The 18,971-nt window shown below is 23.1% G+C and overlaps 3 protein-coding genes across 13 annotated transcripts in view; 1 reads left to right on the top strand and 2 right to left on the bottom strand.

Moving 5' to 3' along the window:
- Positions 1 to 2,160, bottom strand: part of LOC117167549 (succinate dehydrogenase assembly factor 4, mitochondrial-like) — a 12,435-nt gene extending 10,275 nt beyond the window's left edge. For 2 of the 3 annotated variants that reach the window (XR_004466407.1, XM_033352563.1), the window contains exons 1-2: positions 1,827 to 2,160; positions 1,614 to 1,703 (exon numbers count right to left, since the gene is read on the bottom strand). Coding sequence is in view for 2 of the 3 variants with exons in the window: in XM_033352563.1 (XP_033208454.1) it covers positions 1,614 to 1,703; positions 1,827 to 1,890 (154 nt within the window). In the remaining variant the exon portion in view is untranslated. The remainder of the gene's footprint in view (positions 1 to 1,613; positions 1,704 to 1,826) is intronic. The other variant, XM_033352577.1, reaches the window with a different exon arrangement.
- A 4,452-nt stretch (positions 2,161 to 6,612) lies between these two features.
- LOC117169031 lies at positions 6,613 to 10,012 on the top strand. The gene is made up of 3 exons (XM_033355151.1): positions 6,613 to 6,782; positions 6,868 to 6,954; positions 9,843 to 10,012. The coding sequence occupies exons 1-3, from the start codon at positions 6,713 to 6,715 to the stop codon at positions 9,980 to 9,982; spliced, it is 297 nt and encodes a 98-aa protein (XP_033211042.1). The 5' UTR covers positions 6,613 to 6,712; the 3' UTR covers positions 9,983 to 10,012.
- Positions 9,998 to 18,971, bottom strand: part of LOC117168666 (protein polybromo-1) — a 149,023-nt gene continuing 140,049 nt past the window's right edge. For all 9 annotated transcript variants that reach the window (XM_033354525.1, XM_033355018.1, XM_033354862.1 and 6 more), the window contains 2 exons: positions 15,786 to 15,903; positions 9,998 to 10,925 (listed from right to left, as the gene is read on the bottom strand). In XM_033354525.1, the coding sequence (XP_033210416.1) occupies positions 10,709 to 10,925; positions 15,786 to 15,903 (335 nt within the window). In that variant the 3' untranslated portion in view covers positions 9,998 to 10,708. The remainder of the gene's footprint in view (positions 10,926 to 15,785; positions 15,904 to 18,971) is intronic.

The following is an 18,971-nucleotide window of genomic DNA, read 5'->3' on the forward strand; positions in this document are numbered from 1 at the left end:
TAGTAGTTAAGTTAGACTAAGGATGGAATTGTAAATATATGTACAGGGAGCGGTGGCCCTCAAACCCGTAAAAGGGAGAGATTAAATACATACATACATACTAAAATAAATTAAGTTTTAAATTAAAATGAGAAAATTAAAAAAAAATAGATGAATTTTCATCTAAAAAAGATTTCAGTAGACTTTTCAACACCAAAATATGAATTTTAATCAAAAAGTAAATTTTCTGTGAAAATAGTTGCATTTCCACCACAAAAAGATGAATTTTCAACAAAACAGTTTAATTTTCAACCAAAAAGGACGAATTTTCAACAAAAAAAAGACGACTTTTTAACAAAACTGTTGAACTTTCAACCAGATAGTTGCATTTTTATCCAAGAAAAATGCAAGTTCTATTATAATATTTGAATTTTTTAATTATGAAGAAAAATTTGTAACAACAAAGAATTAGTTGAATTTATATCTGGAAAAGATTTCAGTTTGTTTATAACACCAAAGTATGAATTTTAGTCAAAAAATACATTTTCTACAAAAATAGTTTTAGTTTCAACCTAAAAAGACGAATTTTTAGGAAAACAGTTTAATTTTCAATCTAACAGTATAACTTTTTGACAACATTTTTTTATTATTTATTTTTTAAGTTTTATTTATTTCTTATCATCTATTTAGTTAACAAAAAAATTACAACATAAATTACGAAAAAAGAATTACTAACAAGAATATTATATTAGGGTTAAGACAAAACTTCATTTTCTCAATTTCCCAATTTTTCATTTTTCCAGACCATTTTATTCAAATACCAGAATCATAAACTTGTGACATCTTTGAACAAAAATCTTTTATAACCGAAATAAAATAGTTTAGAATTATAAGTTAAATTATCATTTAAAAAAATGAAATTTCTTCTAAAATAGATGAATTTTTATTAAAAAAACGATTCAGAAAAATACAATTTTTCAACAAAAAAATTAATTTTAAAGCGAAATAAATTAATTAGTACAAAAAAATTATTTAACAAAAGAGAAGAAATTTCAATTAAATTGTTGAATTTACAAGGCTGAAAAGACGAATTTTCCACAAAATAGTTTCAACCAAGAATATGGTTTTTCAACAAAATAGTTTTTCTACAAAAAAAAAGACTAATTTTCAACCAAACAGTTAATTTTCTTCCAAATTCTTGAATTTTTGAGCCGAAAACATGTATTTTCCACAACAAAAAAAGGTAGTGACTAAAGAAAAAACATGCAATCTAATTGTTGAATTTTCAAGCCTAAAGACATATTTTCGACAAAGCAGTTGAATTGTTAACCAATCAGTTAAATTCTCAATAAAAAAGTTAAATTATCAACTAGAATTATGAATCATTAACCGAAAAAATGATCTTTCAAGAAATTTGTAACTAAGTAGTTAAATTTTCAACTTAGAAAGATGAATTATAAAGATTAATTTTCAACAAAATAGTTCAACTTTTAAGAGATCGATTTTTAACTAAAAATATAAATTTAAATAAAGATGATTTAAAAAACTACGAATTTTTCAACCAAAAAGAACGACTTTTTAATAAAATAGTCCTAAAACGGATGCATTTTGAAGAAAATTGATTTGATAAATACCTATTGGTGTTTTTTCACGCAATTTCTTTCTGAACTCCTTCAACCTCGCACTTTCTTCGCCAGTTTTGGTTGCCAAGAATCTTGGGCTCACTGATAATAATTAAAACACGATGTCTATTAGTGCAAAAACTTTATGCATCTACAAATTTTATAGAAATATTGTTATAACTTTTCAATTCTATAGTCACAAGTCACAAGTAGTTTGAAACTAACCACTAAAAAGATGTAGAAATCCTCGTTCGGTTGGAATTAATCGACTAATTAAGTGTTGTGCCATTTTTAATTCTAAACTAAATAATTATTATTGAAAAGAATTTTTATAATGTTCAATTAGAGGTTAGAATCACTAGAATATCTTACAAATTTGGAGTTAATCGTAAAAAATGTAGGTAATTGTAATTTTAGAATTAATTCATAGTTTGATTCGCGTGAAGGACAAAACTAAATAACATGTAAATAATAACACAATAACTGGTATTCTCGTCTTTTAATAAGAGATTTTATCAAATTGATCACACAGAGTCACAACCAAATCTTTGATACGATCAGGCTGACACGGACAGTCTTCTTCTTGTTTCACGAAGTCAGAGAGAGATCGCGCGGCGATAGAACGCGCGAAATTCAATTCTAATAGTTCTAATTTATACACTTATTTGTTAAAAAAAAAAAAGATTAATTTTCAAACAGTTGTATTTTTAACCAAAAAAGTTTAATATTTTACAAAATAGAAAAATGTTCTATGAAAAAAAATTATAGTCAAATAATTGAATTTTCAACCAAACCAGAGGGATTTTTAAGGAGTAATATATAATAGTCGATAATTGAACAAAAAAATATTTTTAATTTTGAATAAAAAAAAAAGATTTGATATCATTCACAGAGCCGAATTATGTATAAAATAGTTGAATTCACAACCAAAAACTTTTTCGTTTTAAACCAAACATTTGCAATTTTAATATAAAAAATGACAAAGTTCTATAAAAAAATAAACATTTTTATATTAAAAGAGATTAATTTTCAAACCAAAAAAGACGAATTTTCCTCAAAATTACTGAATTTACGACCAAAAAATATTTTTCGAGTCCAATATATAAAAAATGTAGTCAAATTATAATTTGAAAGATAAAATAATGTTTAATACAAAATAAAAAATCTTAAATGACGATTTTCGAATTTAGTTTATTTATTTGCCTTAAGATTAAATGAAGATAATTTTTCTAGGTTTCGAGATTTTAGATATGTCGAAAAAGTATCTAGAAAATTTGTAAGAAATTATTTTTTTATTGGACAGGATTTTACTCAATTTTAGGAAAAATTTTAATATTTACAAATATATTTAAATCTTTTTGACGTTAAACAAGTATAAGAATATTTTATAAATATTCGAAAAACAATCAGTTTTAAAATATTTTTAATCTCTTCAAAATTCAAAAATTTTCGAAATATCTTTTAAACTGAATCGAATTACTTCTAAAATTGTTTTAAAATTTTTTGGTTTTATTTTTCAATATTTTGGAAATCTTCCCAGGTCTTACAATCTTTCTAAATATTGACTTACTTCGTAATCTTATCAAATCTACATTTTGCTTGAAGTTTCTTTTTGCAATTTTTTAATATTTAAAAAAATTCTTAAAAACTTCCCTAAAATTTTGAAAAAAATTGCGCTCATATCTTACAAATTTTGTTTTGATCATTTTAGAAATCTTCGGTAATGTTTTAAATTTTCTTCAATAATCTCTTCAAATTACTTTAAAAAAAAGGAATCTCTTTAAAAATTCCAGGAATCTTTAGACAATTTTTTTATTATATAGAATGTTCAAAAAATGTTGAAAAAACAATAAAAATTGTATTTCGGATTCTTCAACGATCTACATTTTATTTTGAGGTTTTTAATTTATTTTTTTTAACTTCTAAATATATTTAAAAATTATTCTAACTTTTCCTAAAACTTTGAAGAAATTCTGAAAAATGACAAAAAATATTTGAGAAACTTTATATACAGTTGTTCGCAATTTCTAAAATCGTTGGGAATATTTTTTAATCTTTTTAATTATAGTCATAAAATAAATATTTTGAAATAAAAAATTATTTGAAATTCTTAATCTTACAAAATTTTTGTATTTTCTTAAAGTTTTTTGAAATTCTTAAAAATCTTCAGAGTTTTCTATTCCAAATCTATATATTTGTTTTATTTGTTAAAATAATTTCAAGTTTAAAATTATTTTTGTAATTTTTCAAGATAAAGCATAAATCACTTTTAATACATATTTTTTCAAATGTCAAGTAGTTTTCGAAATTTTTGAAAAAAATTTGTAATATATATTAAAATGATTTGAATTGTTTTTAAATATTTTCTTTAAATCAATTTATCAAAATAAAAAATAAATTTAAATTTGCCCTAAAATTCTAAGAAAAAATTCAACATTTTATTTCAAAATCTTAGAAAATCTACATTTTGTACAAAATGACTCAAACCCTTTTTTGATAATTTTGAAAATCTTTCATAATGTTTGAAAATCTTTTTAAATATTCTCTTTAAATTATTTAAAAAAAAGGAATCACTTCAAAAACTCAGCAATCTATTTAAAAAATTGGTTATTATCTTGAAACAATTTTGGAAATCTTTGGAAATTTTTTTAAATCTTTTTGAATTTCTTTTAAAATTAATTTAAAAAAATAAGAAATCGCTTTCATTACACTCAGGAATTTTAAAAACAATTTTTTATTATCTTGAAACTTTAAAAAATTTGAAATAACTTCAAACTTGTATTTGGAAATGTTCAAAAACCTACATTTTATTTTGAGTTTTTTCATACTTTTCATGCTTTTTCAATATTTAAATTATTTTTCCAATTTTTTAAAAACTTCTAAATTTTGAAATTATTTAAAGAAAACATTTTTTATAATGTTGAAACATTTACAAATTTTGAAATAACTTCAAAATTGTATCTCAAAATTTAAAAAAATCTACATTTTATTTTCAATTCTTTTCAATATTTAAATTATTTTTGAAATTTTTTGAAAACTTCTAAATTTTGAAATTATTTAAAATAAAGTTATGTTTTTATCTGGAGACTTTAAAAAAATTTTAAATAACTTCAAAATTGTATTTTCTAATCTTCAAAAACCTACATTTTATTTTGAGTTTTTTCATACTTTTATACTTTTCATACTTTTTCAATATTTAAATTATTTTTCCAATTTTTTCAAAACTTCTAAATTTTGAAATTATTTGAAGAAAACATTGTTTTATAATGTTGAAACTTTTACAAATTTTGAAATAACTTCAAAATTGTATCTCAAAATTTTTAAAAATCTACATTTTATTTTCAATTCTTTTCAATATTTAAATTATTTTTGAAATTTTTTGAAAACTTCTAAATTTTGAAATTATTTAAAATAAAGTTATGTTTTTATCTGGAGACTGTAAAAAAATTTTAAATAACTTCAAAATTGTATTTTCTAATCTTAAAAAATCTACGTTTTATTTTGAATTTTTTAAATTCTTTTCAATAATTAAATACTTTTTGAAAACTTCCAAATTTTGATATTATTTTTAAAATTATATAAAGAAATTTTTTTATTATCTTGAAACGTAAAAATTTTGAAAAAACTTGGAAATCTTCAAAAATCTACATTTTATTTTTAGAGTTTTTTCAATTCTTTTCAATATTTAAATTATTTTGTTGAAAATTTTTGAAAACTTCTAAATTTTGAAAGTATTCCATTTTTTCTAAAACTGTTAGCAAATTCCGCAAGATTAAATCATAAAATAAATTTTATAAAATGAAAATTTATTAAAAATTTGCCACAGATCATTTTAAGCTTAAAATTATTTTTGTATATTTTCAAAAAGTTAAAAGTCTTATGTAATATTTTAAAATTTGGATAAATATTCTGTTTAAGTTAATTTTTTAAGACAAAGCATACTTTTAATATATATTTTTCCAAATTTTAAGTTATTTTGGAAATTATTGAAAAACTTCTTAAAATATTTTAAAATGATTTGAATTATTTTTAAAATTTTATAATCTTAAAAAATTGAAAATTATATTGGAAATCAAAAATGATAAATAATGATATAATATAACAACGAATAAAATAATAATAATAAAATCAAATTTATCAGAGTAAGAAATTAATTTCAATTTTCCTTAGAATCTTTAGAAACAATTCGAAACATTTGATTTTTAATTTATTCAATACTTTAAATATCTTTTGAAATAATTCGAAGTTTTTCTAATATTTGTTAAAATCCTGCAAAAAATAATAAAAAGTTATAATCATCAAATAAAATGATTTGGAAATTTTTATTTTCATACTAAATTGATGGTGCAAATACAATTTTTATTTTTAATAATATTATTGAAATATAAATTTAATTAAAACAACTCTTCAAATCTCTTTAAAACTTCGAAAATTCTTAAATATTTTATAAAATGATTCGAATTATTCCTAAAAATATCTCGAAATCTTCCGGATGCGTTTTCCAGAATATTTTTGAAATATTTCGTAATATTTTTAAATATTCTCTGAAAATTAATTTTTCAAGCAATATTAAGAAAATGTATTATCTTAAAACTTTTCAAAATTTGGAAAAAACTTCAAACTTGTATTTTGAAATGTTCAAAAACCTATATTTTATTTGAAGTATTTGGAAATATTTTTTAATTATTTAAAATTCATTTAAAAATCATTAAATATATTTAAAAATGACACAAATTTTTCATTATAACCTCATTATTATATGGTCAAGGGGTTGGAAGAGTCATTTTTAAATTTGAGTCAATAATTAAAAACATAATTGTTGCCTTTATTATTAAAGACTAATTATAATTTTAAATATTCTCTTTTGGAAATTATTTTTTAGAATTAAAATTTCTCATTCAGAAATTTCGATTTAAAACATTCCAGATAATTCAAAAGAACAAACTGAAAACATCTACTTGAATAGTCTAGGAAAAAAATGAACTGCGATTCGAGATTAGCCAAACTGTTTTTCTTCCGCAGAAATTTATTTAGTTGAATAAATACTTACCTTCTACCTAATTTTGCTCATCAAATAAATAAAAATAAATATATTTAAAAAAATAAAAAATATGCTTTCACGTTCGTTAAATCATGTTCGTCATATTCGCTTAAAAAACGGATTCAAGAAATTTATGACAAGTTTGTTACTCAAGTTTTACAAAATTATATTTTATAATAAATTATTTATTATAATTAAATATAATAAATAATAAATATTTTTCAGGTGTCTTGGCTAGAGCAGAGGTCAAGAAACAGGAATCCGTACGAATGAAAGAATTTCACGAAAAACTGCGTGCAGATCGTCTGCCTCGTAAGTTCCAAAGCACAGCTTTAAATATTTCGATTGAAATTTTGTTTTCTTCAAAAAATTATTTTCATATCGAAAAAAATAATTATAAATCAGAAATTTTCTGTCAGGACCATTTTTTGGACTATCTTTTGACAGTTTTCGGTAACAAATAATAATTATAAAATCATACTAAAAAAATTTTTTAATCCACTCAGAATTGTTTTAATTGTCAATAAAATCATTCAATTTTTATGGATTAGGATTATGGAAAAATTGTTTGAAATTTTTTTTGCATTTACATCGTTCGTGTAGTTTTTCGATTTTAGCAAAAATCATTTTTTAAATTTTAATTTAAGAAACAAAATTTTTTTTAAGATTTCTCGGAAAATGTTTAATGATTTTTTATTTTACAACATTTTCTTTGAGAGGAAAATTTAAAAAAATTTCAAAACACTAAAAGGTTTTGCATGATTTTTTAAAGTTGTGGGAGAACTTTGAATCATTTAAAAATTTTTTTGTTAATTCCTGGAAATATTTCAAGTTATTTTTTATTTTTTTCAATAATATTGTAAAGAATATTTAAAATGATGTTAAAAAATTAGGAAAGTTTTCTAAAATTATCAAAAACGAATCCAAAAGATTTCAACACATTTTTAGGGAATAATTCCAGTAGTTTTAAAAGATGTTTAAGAATTTACGAAGTTTTAAAGAGTTTTTAAAACAATTTATTTTTGTTTTTGCAAAGTATTAGAAAAATTGTGAATTATTTTAAAATATATTTCAAGCATATTTTAAATAGATTAAGAAATGATTTAAAATTCTACAAAATTTAGAGTAATTTTAAAAAAGGTAGGGTTTTCAAGATTTCAGAACAAAATTTTTGATTTTTAAGATTTTAAGGAAAATTTTAATTAATTAATTATTATTTTTTTTTTTTTTTTTTTTTTGATAAGTGTATTTAAAAATATTTTAAGACATTTCAAATGATTCCCTTGAATATTGAAAAATAATGTCGAAGATTTTAAAGCAAACTTTTTTAATTTTGCAAGATTACAAAATTAAGATCACAAAATATTATTTTTTGATTAAATAAAAAAATTTATTTAATGACAAGAAATTGCAATATAAAGCAATTTTCAAACAAACACTAAAATTTTCCACTAAAAGTGATCAATTTCCAAAACAAAACATAAAATGGAATTTAACCTTTTAATTAGAAAAAATTAATTTTGAACCAATGAAAAATTAAATTTTAAGATAATAGTTCAATTTTCATCCTAATTGATAAATTTTCAAATACAATGATAACTCTTCAACTGAAATAGGTAAATTTTCAACAACAAAATATATCAATCAAAACTTAAATTATTAAATTTTAAATAAAAAAAGTAATGTTTAAACAAACTCAAGAATTTTCAAATAAAACAACTAAAACTATGAAATAGCCAACTGGAATAATTTAAATTTTTAGATAAAAAATTACTTTACATAAAAAAAACTAACTTTCAACAAACAAAAAAACTAACTTTAAAAAAAAGTTACATTTTCAAACTAATTGATGAATTTTCAACTCAGATTGTAAATATTCAAATCGAAGTGGAATTTTACACCAGAAAGACGAATTTCCGAATAAATGATTAATCTTTAACTGAAAAAGATAATTTTTTAACTAAAAATTGAATAATTAAACTTTTAGTCATAAAATGAATGTTCGTCCAAAGAGATGAATTTTTCACTTAAATTATGGAAGATTCAACTGGACTATTAGTTACATCGTCAGTTTGAATAACAAAATAATTTTAAATTTATTATTTAAAATTATTAAATTATTAAAATTATTATATTATATTATAAATTATTTAAATTTAAAATAAAATAGAAACAAATTCTAAACAAATAATAAATAAAAATTGAATAATAAATTATAATTTAATTAGAGTCGCCACCATGCACTTTGTTTAAAAAAAAAATGAAACGTTTTGGTTGAAAATGTCACCATTTTGATGCAACTTTCTTCCTTTTTTTGTTAACCAACTTTTTTTAATTAAAAATTTAACTATTTTGTTGAAAATTCGGTAAACAATGGACCTTTTTTAGTTGAAAATAAATTTTTTTCGGTTGAACTCAACTGTTTTTTTATTTAAAATTAAGAAATATAAATATAAAAAATTGTGAAAATATTAACTACTGCGTTTTTCAATGAAACTTAATTTTTTTCTTAAATTCAAAATTTAATTATTTTGTTACAAATTTCTTCTTTGTGGAAAATTTCTGAGTTTTTTTTCTTTCTGAAAATTAATCTGTGTTTTTAGTTAAAAATTCAACTATTTTGTTGAAAAATCCTTCTTTTTTCGTTCCAAATTAACTTCTTTTAACTGAAAATTTTAATATTTCAGTTTTGGTAGAAAATTATTTTTTTAGTTCAAAACAAATATTGGAATTGATAAACAAAAAATGTTACATTTTATATGTCGAATTTTTTTTTAATTTAAGATAAAAAACATTCGAATTCAAGCAGGAAAGACGAATTTTCGAATAATGGAATAGTTAAATTTTTTAACCAAAAAGGAGTTATCTAACAAAGAAAAAGAAAGAATTTTCATCTAAAAAATAATCATTTTGAATAAATAATGAAAACTTTAAATTTTCAACCAAAAAGGAGAAATTTCTAATAAAAAAATTAAGTAAAAAAAAAGGAATTTTTAACTAAAAAGGAGAAAATTTTAACAAAACAAAAAAAGAAGAAATTTTTCACGAAATGGTTGAATTTTCAACTGACGGTTATGAAAGGTTTAAAAACGTATTATATACATAGTTGAAAATAGTTTTTTTTTTTAATTTTGCTTCAAAATTTAATTCAAATGACTAATTTGTAACTAATTTAATGTCTCAATTTTTTTTCTCACCAGGAGTGGAACACAGTATGCGTTTCGTTGACTTAGTCCTGGTCGAAACTGATCCGAAAAGCGGAGAAATAATTCCGAACAAGGAGAAACAGCCAACGAAATGGGGAGACTGGCAGCAGGGTGGACGGGTTACAGACTTTTAAAAACGCACTCTCTTCTTTTTTCTTTCAATATTATAAATTTGTATTTAAAATAGAAAGAAATTATTGCTAACTACTTATTGCCTAAAAACTCTTTCCACGATTTTCTCTCCAAAATCAACCAATTACAAATCAAGCCAAAAAACTCTTTAAAACACTCAAAAGCACCCACACACACAAAATCTATCTTACAGGGCGAGAAGAAAAAGAAAAACAAGAGAGTAAATAAATCAAACAAATTCGATTCGATCTGTGTAGACAAAAGTATGCCAGAGTCCAATAAAAATCAGTTACTTCAAAGCCAAAAATAAGATAAAAAATACTTGTCATTAAAAGAAAGAAAAAACTTTTGCGCGATTTATCAGTGAGAGCAGAAAATTAATTGTAGCAATAGAAAGTAGTTATATATCTTTCTTCCCGAATAATATATCTCAGATTAAAGAGAAGATAATTTACAATGTCTCATGTATTTAGTTAACAGCTTCGATGTACATTCACTTTGAATTGATAAAAACTATCAACTTCGCTCTAAGGGGCCTATCATCTGCTTCTATGTGCAATAAAAAAAGATCTTGAAACAAATAAAAAAGAAGAAAAAGAAGTAAAAGTAAAAAGTGAAATACACTCGTAAAATATAAATACACTGGTCAGTCTTATTCGCGAACGAGAGCGCGCGAACATTTCCGTGTGAGAAAAAAGTGCGCAACCACTCCCACCAGTTGTTCTCAACTACAAAGTTTTATTGATGGCCAGGACATCGCGCATCATCATGTTCCTCAGAGTCCACAACGCGTTCACTACGTTCCCATGATTGCCAACTCCATTGCCCAACCATTCGCCGGGCAATTTCGTTACTTCCGGAATTTGCGTGTTTTCCTGGGTCGCACTCATCTGCTTGTCCCAGTTTGATATGTAACGATTCTCAACATTCAAGCCCTCGATATACCTGGAAACAGAGAAAGAGTCCATTTCATGTTTCACGTATTTTCGAAATTAATCGCTATAGCGTGGCACCAACTACTTTTTTCATCGGGTGATGCCCATTTCATATTGATCTACCTGTTTGGGCGATGCCCATTTGATCCCTGTATATAGGTTTGGGCGAAGTCCATTCCATCTCAGCCTACCTGTTTGGGCGATACCCATTTTATCTGCAGTCTATCTGTTTGGGCGATACCCATTTTATCTGCAGTCTATCTGTTTGGGCGATGCCCACTTAATATCAACCTACGTGGTTGGGCAAAGCCCATTTGATCCCTGCTCATCTGTTTGGGCGATGCCATTTGATGTCAGCCTACCTGTCTGGGCGACGCCCATGTTATTTGCAGTCTATCTGTTTGGACAAAGCCCATTTGATCCCTGCCCATCTGTTTGGGCGATGCCCACTTAATATCAATCTACCTGTTTGGGCGATGCCCACTTAATATCAATCTACCTGGTTGGGCAAAGCCCACTTAATATCAATCTACCTGTTTGGGCGATGCCCACTTAATATCAATCTACCTGTTTGGGCGATGCCCATTTTATTTGCAATCTATCTGTTTGGACAAAGCCCATTTGATCCCTGCCCACCTGTACGGGCGATGCCCACTTAATATCAATCTGCCTGTTTGGGCGATGCCCATTTTATATACAGTCCATTTGTTTGGACAAAGCCCATTTGATCCCTGTCTATCTGTTTGAGCGATGCCCACTTATTATCAGATAAGCATAGCTGTTTGGGCGATGCCCACTTTATTTGCAATTAGTTTTAAAATTCCCAAAAATTGAAGTTCAGGCTATATAACCGAGAATATGCCAGAATTTAGGAGAATTAAAAAGAATTTAAGGTTTTTAACAATATTTTTATTGTTCAGGTTATATCAACGGTTGAATATAAATTATTAATTATTTAGAATTATTTAGAAATTAATTATTTAGAAACCAAAACTAAAATAGTTTAATTTTAAGTTAGAAAAGTAAAATTTAAACAACAAAAAAAGTTTTTAGAAACGAAATTTTTGCAACTAAAAATATACATTTTCAAGCAAGAATAGAATGATTATAGCTTCAGCTAAAAAATTAATTTTAAACTGCAAAAAAACGTATTTTCGGTCAAAGAAATTAATTTTTAATGACAGTGATGAATTTTTTAGACAAAAAGATTACATTTCTGTGAAAACAAATTTCAAGAATAAATGAAATAGTTAAAGTTTTAGTTTTTTTCAACATTTAGTTGAAGTTTCACCTATAGTAGATAAGTTTTCAATTAAAAATAGAGTAATTAAATTTTTAGTCCAAAACTTAATTTTCAATAAAATCAAAGTAAATTTTTCAACGGAATAGTATAATTTTCAACGAAAATTAAATTTCTGTAAAAAAAAATAAATTTTCGGCAAAAAATGAAACAGTTACATTATCAGTTTAAAAGATTAATTTTAAGTAAGAGAAAAACTAATTTTGAATCAAAAGGATGAATTTACAACCGATAAGATGAATTTTCTTTCAAAATAGACGAATTTTTAACAAAGTGCATGAATTTTCAACCAGATGTTTTATTTTTAAAGGAATTTTCTCACAAAAGGTTAACTAAAATGATAAACAGTGTTTTATATACAAATTTTAAACTTTCAAAGGTATTAATTTATTTAAAAGGCGAATTTCAAACAAATAAGAATTTTTCACTCAAAAAATAAATAAAAGTTGATCTAAATTATTGAATCTTCAAACCAGAAGACAAATTTTCTTTACAAAAATTCAATTTGCAAACAAAAAATATGACTGTTCAACAAAAAATTAATTTTACACGAAACTAATGCATTTTCACGCAAAAAAAGGAAGTTTCAAACTAAAAAATTATTTTCTACAACAAAAAACTTTTAACCAGCAAATGTTTTAAATAAATTTTTTGAATTGTCAAGTAAAGAAGAACAATTTTTAACCAAAAAGTTGCATCATAAAAAAAATGAAATGTCTTCTATAACAGATGAAGTTTTAAATCAAAAACATAAATTTTCAAACAAACGTGTTTACGTGAAAATATAAATTTGTAAATAAGAAATAATTTTCTACCAAAAAAAAATTGAATTTTCAATCCAAAAAGACGAATTTTTAACAAAACGGATGAATTTTTAACAAAATAATTGAATTCTCTAGCAAATGGTTACATTTTTATCAAAAAATATGATTTTTACCTTCAAGCAGAAGAATTTTTTATTACAAAAAAAGTTGAGTTTTCATCCAAAAAAGATTCCAGTTAGCTCAGTAACATCAAAAATTGAATTTTTGTAAAAAAATCAGTTTCTGCGAGAAAAAAATTGAATTTTCAACTCAAAAAGACGAATTTTTTGTACCGAAAAGGATGAATTTTTAACAAAATAGTTAAATTCTTTAACAAATAGTTGTATTTTTATCCAAAAAATATCAATTTTGTACTAAAACACATGAAGATGAATTTAAGAAAATAGTATAATAGCTTAATTTCTAACCAAACAGTTGTATTTTTATAAAAAAAGAAAAAAGATTTAATTTCTGCTAAAACAGGTAAACTTTAAAATAAAAAAATAAAAAGTTTAGATAGTAATTTGACTAAAATTAATTAATTTAGGCAAAATTAAGTTTAAAAAATAGTGATATAGCTTTGCTTTTAATAGGCATTTCTTTAATTATTGTTGCAATTTGGGAAAAAGTGAGATTTGGAGAATCCATCAAGAAAAAATATAATGTATCGTGATTTATCCTTCTTAGAAATCCTATAAGATTTCTTGAAAATCCTTAAAATTCTCCGAATTTTAAAAAAAATTTTTTTCGAAATCCCTTCAAATTCTTTACAATCTTTACACTAAAAATAATGCTAATCATTTAAAACCTTTAAAATTATCTTAAATTTCCTTAAATGTCTTGAAAATCCTTCAAATCTTTGGATTTTTTCAAATCCCTTGATATCTTTTTAAATAACTTTTTAATTAATCATTCGGCATTCTTTAAAGTCACTAAAACTTATTGAGATATTTTTAAATTTTTAAATCCTTAAAAATTATTGAATTATTCTTCATTTAAAATATTTAAAAACTGACTGAAATTAATTAAAATCTCTTAAAATGCTTTAAATTTGCTTAGAATCCTTAAAATCTCTTTAAAATGTTCAAAATTTTTGGAATTTTTTAAATCCCTTGAAATATCTTAAAATTAATTAAAATCTTTTTCAATAACTTTTCAATGACTCGCTTGACATTCTTTAGTATCACCAAAACTGTCTTCAAATCTTATCAAATCTCTTGTTAATCCTTAAACATTTTGGCATGATTTTTAAATCCCGTCAAGTCCTTATAGTGATTCCATAAATTATAATTAGTACAATTAATTATAATATTTTCGTACATTAAATAGATAAGATTTTTTTAAAAACTTTTTTAAATACCGATAACAAATTCAGGGTAAATTTAGAAAACAATTCAAGTTACATTCAACAGAATTCAAATGAATTGGAAAAAATGTTAAAAAATCAACAAAAAATCGATTTATTTCCGTAAAATTTGGAATGAATTTAGAGGAATTTAAGATAAAAAGAGTAGTATTCGATAAAATTCATAAAAGTTCAATGTAAATTGAATAAAAAATTTAATTAATTTAAAGCAATTTGAAAATCAGAAGAAAAAAAAATCAAGGGAATTCAAAGAATTTGATGAAATATCTCAGAATTCCAGGTGAGGTTAACAGAATTTAGGATGTATTGTGAAAAAAAAGCTTTTAAAAAATAATAAACATTCATTGAATTAAATAGAATTGAGTAATTTTGGAAGAATTCAAGTAAATTAAAAAAATTTTTAAGGTTTTAACAGAATTAAGGATGAATTCCACAAAAAAAAACTTCAAATCTGGTAAACCTTACTATTTTCTAATCAATGAAGTGACTAAAAACGACAAAACAATTCAAGTGAAATTCAAAAGAATTGAAAAGAATTGTAAAATTTTTTTAAATAAAAAAATTCCATTACTTTTCGTAAACTTGGAATGAATTTGGAGGGAATTAGAGGAAAACGAGAAGTATTCGACGCAACTCAAAAAAATTCAAGATGAATTTATAATATTTATCAAATGAATTGATAAAAAATTAAAAATATGAAGAAAACTTTATAGAATTTTATGAAATTTTCTTTTAAATTAAAAAAATCGATTGATCTAAATAAAATTGAGTAAATTTAGAAGAATTCGAGTAAATTAAAAATTCCAAATAATTTAAAAGAATTGAGGGTTAATTAAAAAAATTTTCAAATTTCTTCAAATCTGTCAAACCCTACTAACTTCTAACCAAAGAACTGACTAAAGACTACAAACCCATTCAAGTTAAATTCAGAAGAATTCAAATGAATTAGCAAATTGACAAAAAAAATAATAAAAATTCCATTAATTTTCGGTAACTTGGATTACAATCAAATCTAAGTGAATTTAAATACAATTTAAGGGAAGGGAGAAGAATTCGATCAAATTCATTTAAAAAATCAAACTGAATTTTAAAAACAATCAAGTAAATACAAAAAAATTCAAAAACATAAAAAAATTAATTGAATTTAATAGAAAAAAATTCAAATCTTTTAAAATACCAAACATTATTTCAAACCTTTTAAAATTCCTTGAAATTTCCCAAAATTCTTGAAAACGCTAAGAAATTGAAAAGAAGAAGTAAGAATTAATTAAATAAAAATATTATTATAAAATTATGGACTGAAGATAAGGTAACGTAGGGGCCAAATCTTGAAAATTAATTTTTTCATCTTTAATATTTTTATTTCAATTTGCATAAATTAAATAAAACTTTCATTCTTACCTTAGATAAGCATCCGAGTGCAAAACTCTGCTTGGTCTTGGAGGGACTGCGATAAAAAGTGGTTCGGGTTGCTTTGTCGTCGGAAGATTATTTGTCTGTGTTGCAGCAACAGTCGTTTCTACAAAGACGATTGTTTAAAATTAAAATAAATCTTCTTTTCCTAATCATTTATCATTTAAAAAAATCTATCCGTTTTTTCCAAAATACTAAAGAACATTGCAATTCTAAAAAAAATTGATATTCTTTAGCTCATTTTAGAGATAAATTTCCCTCGAATTATTTCAACTTCTAACGAAAGTTCTTAAAATTCAAACAATGCTTACGCTCACAAAATATGTCGAAAGGATTTTAAATTAAAAATGTTATTTTAGAAAAAATAATTTTTCATCAATTATTTGAAATAAAAGAAAAAATATATATATTTTTTTCTTTTAATTTGGATGAAGAAACATCCTACAGAATCCTACAGAATTTTATCAAATTTTAGAAAAAATTCAAGTCATTTAAATAACTCAATATACATAAAAAAGTTTCAAAAACTGTTTAATAATAAAAAAAAAAAACTATCAAATAAAATACCTACTTTTATTTGATGAGCATAATCTTTATTTTATTATTTATTATCTAAACAATTTTTAATTGTTTAAAATCGGGAATTTTGAAATTTCGTAAATTAAAAAATGCGAGGAATTTTATTATTCTGAAATTTTCCAATTTGCCAATTTTTTATTTCAAATATTTTCTTTTCTGTTAGAAATTAACTTTAACAAACCAAAAAATCATCTAAACCTTCCTAAAGAATATTTTTAAAAAATTTTGGAAATCTTTTGAAATGTTTTTAAATCTTTTTCAAAAATCTTTTAAAGTAAAATTTTTTAAATAAAGATCAAAACTTCTCTATGAATTCTAAGAAAATTTTTTACACTATTGAAACCGTTCAAAAATCTAAAAAATCTTCTAATCTTTTTGTTCAAAATCTGTGCAAAATTGAAAAAAAAACTTGAAAAATTTTGAAAATTAAATATTCTCTTAATATTAATTTTTCAAAATAAAAAAATAATTTCACATTCTTCAAGCATTCTTACAAAATTTTATTTTATTTAAAAAAAAAAAATTAAAAATTTCCTAAATTCTTTTTCCACCATTTTGGCAATCTTTTTAAATGTTTTAAAATAATTTAAAATAACTTTTTTTTTTAAATAAGACATCATTAACAATTTTCCGTGCAATTTTACAAAAAAAAAAAATTCTTTTAAAGCCTTTGAAAAACAGTCAAAAAATTCCTACATTTTTTATTCAAAATCTAATAAAAATAAATCTGTTTAAAATTTCTAAATAGATTTGAAATATATTTTTCTTTTTTTTTTTAATTCTGCAAAATAAAAAAAATTACTCCAAAATTAAACTATTTATTTCTTGAGAGAAAATGATTATTGACAAGAAACATGTGTTTTTTCAACTGTATAAAATCAAAATTCAATCTAAAACCATTTGTTTTGAATAAACATTAATTTTTACTAATCAATAATTGTTTTATACTTCACAAAACTATTTCATTTAATTGTTTTTAAAACATAATTTAAAATTTTTTGTCTAAATGATTACATATTTTTGCTTTTTCAACATTTTCTTTAACAAAATGGAAAAATTTCATAAGATTTATCTTTAAAATTTGACAAAGAACATTGAAAAAATTCAATGTTTTTGGAGATAACAATAATTTAGGAGCTTTAGCTCAATTAAGCCAATTAAAATTAGCTAAATAACTTCGCTAAGAGCTGATTTTCTCTTATAATTTCTATGTTTTTTGGTATCTTGTGCAGAAAATCGAAGTTTAAAAAAGTAATAAAAGTGGATCATTTCAGCTTGGAAAAAATTGCAAATATAGTGTCAAGGGGGGGGGTGCTTCATTATTAAAAACCAAAAAACCAACTATTTTTTTGAAAACTTATTCTTTTAATTAAAAAATTTGTCTGTTTTAGTAGCCGTTTTTTTTATGAAAATGCAACTTTTTGGTTAAAAATTATTCTTCTTTGTTTGAGTATTCATCTATTTTTTTAAAAAAGATTTGGATGAATCAATTTGTTAAGAAACCATTTTTTTGCAGACTTATATTTATAGTTGAAAGTTCATCTCTTAAAAGTTTAACTATTTTGCTGAAAATTAAACTTTTGCAACAAAAAATTCTATAACTTTAAATAAGCCTGATAAAAACTTTTTTTAGAAATTTATTTGCGTTATATTTATATTTAAATTTCTTTTTTTTTTGCAATTTCTTCCTCCTGAATATTATCTTTTATAATATCAATTTTATTATTTGTTTGAACGTTTAAAAATTTTGTTAAGCATTCATCCTTTTATCGTTGAAAATTTGTCTTTTTAATTTACGAATTCAACTATTTTAGTATAGACCGTGGGCTGACAACGTAAATGGGAGCGTGACACGGATAAGGCCAATTTTCACATGAGATGTTCGTCTGATGATGAGGAACGTAAAAATGGGTGCCTGGCAGGTGTGAGTGGATGCGTTTACCTGTGGCGACATGTCAAAGGTGCGAATTTTTGGCAGTTAACTTACGTGACTCGGATAAGGTTGAAAATTGGTGTACATGTAGGGGCTGACATTAGAAATAGCACCTGCGCATTGCCAGGCACTTACCTGGATGCAAAAGTGTTGCCAGGCGGTAATAATAATAAAGTGTTGCCAGGCGGTATATAATTTTTTGATTAAATTGATATATTTGGAGAAAACATCGATTAAAGAAATACCATAACAATAAAAAGCATTTTTTATTGACAAAAAGTGATTTTTTCGAAAATTATTAAGAGACAAAAGGTACTCTATTACAGGTATACTCCAAGATGAATAAGAAGTATTTGTTCAAAATGTTAATATTTACCAAGTTATTCGAATTTTTCCTTCTTTTTCCCATTTTTTTAATCACCTGCTGTATCTTTAGCAATTTAAAAGAAGGTGTGCTCAAAATTAGTACACGAATAACGTAAGTCCTGTGCTATGAATTGGCGTCAGCCACTTTCAATTAAAACAATAAGTTACTCTGCTATAAATAATCATAATCAGTATCACGTTCTCAGCTTCTGATTATCGTAGAAAGTTGTAATAAAGATGAATATGATTATAAAAATTAAACAACAAAATCGCTTTACTTTAAAATACCTATTATT

This window comes from Belonocnema kinseyi, chromosome 1 (assembly GCF_010883055.1).
Source record: "Belonocnema kinseyi isolate 2016_QV_RU_SX_M_011 chromosome 1, B_treatae_v1, whole genome shotgun sequence".
NCBI lineage: Eukaryota > Metazoa > Arthropoda > Insecta > Hymenoptera > Cynipidae > Belonocnema > Belonocnema kinseyi.

Coding starts and splice junctions, on each gene's coding strand:
- LOC117169031 (XM_033355151.1), top strand. CDS start 6,713: ATGCTTTCACGTTCGTTAAATCATGTTCGTCATATTCGCTTAAAAAAC. Junction 6,783..6,867: donor ATTCAAGAAATTTATGACAA/GTTTGTTACTCA, acceptor AATATTTTTCAG/GTGTCTTGGCTAGAGCAGAG. Junction 6,955..9,842: donor GCGTGCAGATCGTCTGCCTC/GTAAGTTCCAAA, acceptor TTTTCTCACCAG/GAGTGGAACACAGTATGCGT.